The following is a 7135-nucleotide window of genomic DNA, read 5'->3' as shown; positions in this document are numbered from 1 at the left end:
GTAACATACTGTACACGGCTTATACAGTTGGAAACTGTTAAGAATACAGTAACAAGCTGTGAAAACGACAAAATCTACAGTAATATGCTGTACTCAGATTCTACAGTAGGGAACCGTTGAGAACACAGTATAATACTGTGAAAACAACAGAAATCATTTACAGTGTAGACTTCAGAAATATGTGTATAATTGTTTGACATGTTTCACAGCATGAGGAAGTTGTTGGAAAATGTGTTTGTGACTGATCTACAGTCTTCAGGATAATGATTTAAATATTGAGAGTCACTTTGCATTGTGACACATGCTTCAGTGCTCTGAGAGTGTTTATAGTGCTGTGAGTTTAACACTTCATGACTGAGAGCAGAACAGAACACAATCTTCATCATCACACAAGACAAAAGAACAACAATGAACACAATCACCTTCTTCATCTGGACTCTCACACTGTTTATTCAAGGTTTGTGTAATACAGTTTTTTGCTTGTTTGTTTTTTAACAATGATTTTTAATTATTTTAAAATGTCAAATATCATTTTCATTTTTGTGTCTGTTTTCTTTCAGAGTGTAGAGGACAGTACACTGTAACTCAGAGTCCATCAATAATTCAGACTCAACCAGGACAAGAAGTCAGAATAAACTGTAAAATCAGCAGTGCAGTGTATAGTAGTAATTACTTACACTGGTACTTACAGAAATCTGGAGAAGCTCCTAAACTCCTCATATATTATGCAACAACCCGTTATACTGGAACTCCATCTAGATTCAGTGGCAGTGGATCTAACAGTGATTTCACTCTGACCATCAGTGGAGTCCAGACTGAAGATACAGGAGATTATTACTGTCAGAGTTACCACAATGATCCAGTGTTCACACAGTGATAAAGAGTGGTACAAAAACCTCGGTCAGTCAGACGTCACAGTGATGCACTGATACAGCTGAGAGATACTGCAGCTGCTGATGGAGGATCACAAACAACACAATGGTGTATCAAACCTTTCAGAAACTATTTATTTATTTATTTAGATGTACTAAGCATGTAACATAATCTTTATATTATATAAATGTTAGTGGTGTTTGGTCCTGCAAAACTTTCCACTACAATGTAATCTAACTGCAGGAAAGTCTGTCACTTTAATTGCACTTCCATGCTTCATCACTAGATGGCGTGTCTGTTACATAACTGAGTTCTCTATCTGTCAGTCACTTTGACGTTGTGTCGATGTGATGACACTAGTGTAGAGTTTCTCAACCTTTTTTACTCGATGGCCTCCTCCTTCACCAGATCAATACTGCAGTGAAGATGCCTGACATTTCCTCTTATACTGTACTTCCACAGCAAAGAGAGAAAAGTGTTTGTATTTAAGCCTTTTTATTAACAAAACATTTGTCTGCATTATTACTCTTCTACTGCATGTTTTGTAATATTTTTTAATATTCTTTTTGAAAATATAATTGTTAAAGTTAAAAAATTCCTCTGCTAAATTATAATACTCTGATGTTACCCAGGTCGAGTGATTTTATCTGTGCCAACAGAACGATTGAGACTCCCATCTAAAGCCTGTCGGTTCATCCCTGATAACAAGAACTTAATGCTGTTGGACAGGCTGTCTCTGATATACATGACATGGACATGAACGAGGATAGTCCCGACCCAACACACATGCAGGAACTATGATCGTCTACCGATTTATTAATAATTAATAATCATCCATAATTAATAATCATCAAATGTGAGGTAAGATTAGTATACGCACATCAGAAGGCCTTTTCTGTATATTCACATTTCATAATGGATATATTATCAGGGACCCCAAGAGTTAAATAAAAACAAACAAAACAAGCCATATAATGTACTAAAATAACACATATTATGAAGACACTTCAAATTTAATAGTATTAGATGATCTGATAGTTTGACATTTGCATTTTGTTTAAAGGTGTTTTTATGGATGTTTTGGCTGAGTTTTCTCATAATAAATATAATGATCAGTTTGTCTGTGTGCTGCTTCACTAGAGCAGAAGTGAAACTGGTGTGTTCCAGTCCAGATCATGTGACCAATCAAACAGTGAGACTGAAAAGCCCATTTGCATTGTCAGGGTGGAGTGATTGTGATCCTCTCAGAATAGAGCAGCTCTGTCTCCAGAGACCATGTTCAAACCCCAAGAGCTTTATTTGACTTTATTTCCTGCTACATCAAGCTTGTGAAAAGCACCTGCATCTTCATCTGTTAGTTGAATGATGTTGTCAGACACAAAGTGAACTTGTTGAGAAGCTTTATTGAATGTTACAGCAGATTGAAAGATCACACAGTGCTTTGACACGCCAGCTCTCTTTCAGTATTGAGTTGTAAATCACTACAGCTGCAGCACTAGACTCATGTGAATCCTGCCTGACACAGGACACTCAGATACGGCTCATCTTCAGGAGAGAAACATCAGCACTCAGAGCTCTTGTGGAACGAGACCTCATGAGGAGCTCCATCATGTGTTACTCTGCAGACGTACACCTCTCCCTCTTCCCAGCGTGCTTTGCTGAGGGTCAGGACGCTACTGCGGCTGTAGCGGCCGTCCCGCTGGCTCTCCGCGCTGGTCACGACCCCCTCGGTGACCTCTGACCCGTCCAGTGTCCAGCTCACCAGCGCCCCCTGTGGAGAGTAAGAGCTGAGCAGGCAGAGCAGTGCGGCTGAGTCTCCAGAGATCTGCAGAGAAGAGGGCGGCAGCAGAGACACTGAGGGCTTCACTGTGGGACCAGCTGCAGGAGACAAACACAACACATTCACAAACACTAAGAAAACACACTGTTTCACTCACAGCATTTCAACAGCAGCAAAAATCACGACAATCTGATCCTTCATGACATTCAGCATCACTAGAGCTGATATAATACAAACTACACAATCACTATATACATGAAACTGTATTTCAAACTGCAGTTTTGTGACTAAAGCTCAGACCAAATTAAATTATTAGATAACAATTAAACAATTATATGCTTACATATATTTTATATAAATTGCACTTTTATTATAAAGCACTGAATTATAAGCACAACATAAACAAAAGAGATTCAGTATCATTGACTGAAATACAGAAAGTAACATTTATATTCTGATGTTAAATCTCTTCTTAAATGTATGATATTGAGAATGAAATACATCTACAATAACTATATGAATTATGTTTAGATTTTTTTTCTGAATGTTTAGATTATATAATCATCAAACAATTTGTAACACTTTAACCTCTTATATATAACACATTTTCATTTTTTTTTAATGCACCTTGTAATGCACTGTTTGATTTCATGAATAATTGTAACCATATTTATAATACATTATATCTATTCATTGAACACACCATTAGAAAGTATAATGCCTTAAAACAAATCATTTCAGAATCTGGAAAATTTACAATGCATTTTAACTTTGGTTATAATTGTTTATGAAAATATATAATACATTATAATGTACATTACAAATATTTTTATAATGCTTTATACATCAGGATTTTAAGTTAATGTTACCAAGTATTTCTGATGAATTATGTATTTTAATACACATCCTAATACATAACCACATTATACCTCATTATAATATAATCTTTTCATTGTTACAACTTTAGAAAGTATAATGCATTAAAACACGACAAACAACCAGTTTCAGATCTGACAATGAATCTATAAATACTATAATGCATTTTATCTTTCAATACTTTATGACAAGATATAAGGCATTGTAACATGCATCCAAGTAAAGCATTACCACAATATCTAATATTAATTATAATTAATAAATGTTGTACTTGTTTTCAAAATCTAAATTATATTTGTTTAAAAGGAACAAAATATACACACTTACCGAGCGCCAGTTTAGTTCCTCCACCGAATGTGCACCACAGTGATACAATCTAATGAAACGGTCGTACAAAAACCTCTATTCCACTCGAGTGAACACAAACTCCAGCAGAGAGAGAGAAACAACACTTCAACACACTGATATTAGAAGAAACTCACATCTTCTCAACACTCACACATTCAGTTTGGATGAAATGATTTTCAAAACAAACAAACAAACACACTTTCACACAAACAAGTTAAAATGTTATTATTGCTTGAAAAACAGTTGAAGAGTTTATCATCTACAACAGATATCACACAGTTTGACTTTCTATCCTATATTTCTCATTCATTCTCTAGTCCTGTGCTGATATAACACTGTTTAAAGAAATATATTTTATGATCTGTGACCTCAGAGGTGACCTCTTTTATCATGGATGATGTTGTGGAGTTTCTCATAATGATCTTCTGTTCTTCATATGAAGCTCAATCATCATGATTCACAGAAAAACCTGCAGCTTTAAATTAATTAATCAATAATTCTGAACATTTCATATGAACATTGTTTAATCTAGTGTCACATGACTTGACACTATGACTAGTGTCATGAGTCCTGATGGACACCAAACTGTAAAATTGATTTATTTAGTACTTGCTTTCTCATTGTTATCATGTTTTTAAAGATGAAGTACATTAATGTGTTCATAAAGAAATAATTATTGTGTGTGACGAATATGTTTAAAATGATCTACACTCATGACTCTCCAGTCATTTCAAAAAATCTTTTGTCCTCCTTATGGTGGCCACCATGTTGAGATCACATGACCAGCTGAATTCTGCTCACTTTATCTTGGTCACATATTATCAGAAACATTCACCTTATATAAATGAATCATGAGAGTGAATAGATTATTTCTACAGCGGCACTGAAAGCTGAAAATGCTTCATCCACACTGAGAGATGTTCATATAAAGTCAAAGACTAGTGTCTCATCAGACTGACAAACATAAACAAAAATATTTCACAATTAATCAATATGAACAATTAATCACTAAATGGTTCAAGAATGCTCTGAAATATCTTCAGTGAAAATGAGTTCAAATAATGATGTATGTTTTCATAATAATACAGTGGGTACGGAAAGTATTCAGACCCCTTAAATTTTTCACTCTTTGTTATATTGCAGCCATTTGCTAAAATCATTTAAGTTCATTTTTTTCCTCATTAATGTACACACAGCACCCCATATTGACAGAAAAACACAGAATTGTTGACATTTTTGCAGATTTATTAAAAAAGAAAAACTGAAATATCACATGGTCCTAAGTATTCAGACCCTTTGCTGTGACGCTCATATATTTAACTCTGGTGCTGTCCATTTCTTCTGATCACCCTTGAGATGGTTCTACACCTTCATTTGAGTCCAGCTGTGTTTGATTATACTGATTGGACTTGATTAGGAAAGCCACACACCTGTCTATATAAGACCTTACAGCTCACAGTGCATGTCAGAGCAAATGAGAATCATGAGGTCATGATTCTCTGCTGCACTTAAGGTTCCTAAGAGCACAGTGGCCTCCATAATCCTTAAATGGAAGACGTTTGGGATGACCAGAACCCTTCCTAGAGCTGGCCGTCCGGCCAATCTGAGCTATCGGGGGAGAAGAGCCTTGGTGAGAGAGGTAAAGAAGAACCCAAAGATCACTGTGGCTGAGCTCCAGAGATGCAGTCGGGAGATGGGAGAAAGTTGTAGAAAGTCAACCATCACTGCAGCCCTCCACCAGTCAGGGGCTTTATGGCAGAGTGGCCCGAACAGGAAGCCTCTCCTCAGTGCAAGACACATGAAAGCCTGCATGGAGTTTGCTAAAAAAACACCTGAAGGACTCCAAGATGGTGCCTTGTCCTTCATGTGTCTTGCACTGAGGAGAGGCTTCCGTCGGGCCACTCTGCCATAAAGCCCCGACTGGTGGAGGGCTGCAGTGATGGTTGACTTTCTACAACTTGATTGTTGAACTTGGCTGTTGATTTAACACGTTAAATATTACCGTGACTAATTCATCTAATTAACGCTAAAGTTAAATCAACAGCCCTAATATAAGTGTTACAATTTTTTATGCATTTAACGCACATGCCCCCATATACAACAGGTCAGTAAATAAGAAGTTAATATTGTTTTTTTAGACACAATATTGTCTGTTTTGTTCAGTTTTGCCAATGAATCTATAAAAACAAAGCAGAACTGTTAGTCTCCGTGCGATACACAGCAGTGTTTCATTCCCGTGTTTTGAACGAACTGAGTGAAACCAATGATTCAGCGGACCATTCATAAAATACTTTTTGGACTTGAAGCGGCGCTACACAGACCGATCGGTGTATGACATCAAACTACAGCGAGAGCGATTCAAAAGCAAACAGTCTACTTTGATGTCGTCCACCGATCAGTCTGTGTCTGAATGAATGAACGACTTAATCATTAAGACATTTACCGCCACCTACTGGCAGTTTTAGTTTCTTATTTAGAGTCTAATTTGATTAAAAAAATAATTTCATATTTTCATATTAATTAAAAATAAATAAATAAAGGTATAGTCCCCCCAAAAAATGACATTTCAGTCATAATTTACTTCATGTGATGTGTAATAAATTCTATGTTGAATCAAATAAAATATTTCTTTCTGAAGCTACTTTTTGTAATGTCTATTTGATGCTTTACACAATAATTACTTTTGCCGTTAATTTCTCAGCCAAAATTGATGTGTGATTAAATTTCAATTAATTAGATTAATTAATCGCCACATCAGGTAATTAATTAGATTCAAACATTTTAATCGCTTGACAGCCCTAATATATATATATATATATATATATATATATATATATATATATATATACGGTGTGAACATGTACTTTAGATGTTACAGCACGAGCTGGAGGTGAGTCTTCTGTCAGCTCTTTTTGATTGGGTATCGTTTTATTTCACGTGATAATCTACAGTGCGCATTTGTTCTCAGTTCCCCCACACAACATGATTTCTGATCGTACATTTTCAAAATGTTAAATATTTACGATTCACAATCAGGGCGGCTCTGACAGTCTTCCGAACAGATTCAGTCACTCTTAACACATCTCAGGAAAATCTGATAAGATAATCTGTCGAAACATCAAGACAATCAGGACTTTACTTAGGATTGTCATCTATATTTACATATTTATTGTTGTGTTTTGTCTATATTTTTTAAGACAGTCAGAATGTAAATGATCATTCTGTAACTCTAGTGTATATTAGTTTGTCTGTTGTAAA

General features: G+C 35.6%; 1 long non-coding RNA gene and 1 gene segment (V, D, J or C); one reads left to right on the top strand and one right to left on the bottom strand.

Moving 5' to 3' along the window:
* Positions 1 to 369: 369 nt before the first annotated feature.
* On the top strand, positions 370 to 1975 carry LOC125280069. The segment is given in 2 exon segments: positions 370 to 457; positions 561 to 1975. Coding segments are annotated over 2 exon segments (366 nt in total).
* Positions 1976 to 2256: 281 nt separating this feature from the next.
* Positions 2257 to 5066, bottom strand: LOC125280101. Its single transcript, XR_007187532.1, has 2 exons — positions 3857 to 5066; positions 2257 to 2751 (listed from the first exon to the last, which is right to left on the bottom strand). It is a non-coding gene; the product is annotated as an uncharacterized LOC125280101 (long non-coding RNA).
* Between the last annotated feature and the right edge of the window lie 2069 nt (positions 5067 to 7135).

The sequence above is a fragment of the Megalobrama amblycephala genome, linkage group LG1, assembly GCF_018812025.1.
Source record: "Megalobrama amblycephala isolate DHTTF-2021 linkage group LG1, ASM1881202v1, whole genome shotgun sequence".
NCBI lineage: Eukaryota > Metazoa > Chordata > Actinopteri > Cypriniformes > Xenocyprididae > Megalobrama > Megalobrama amblycephala.
Note: the sequence above shows the minus strand (reverse complement) of the source record. Positions and strands in the feature narration are given on the sequence as shown.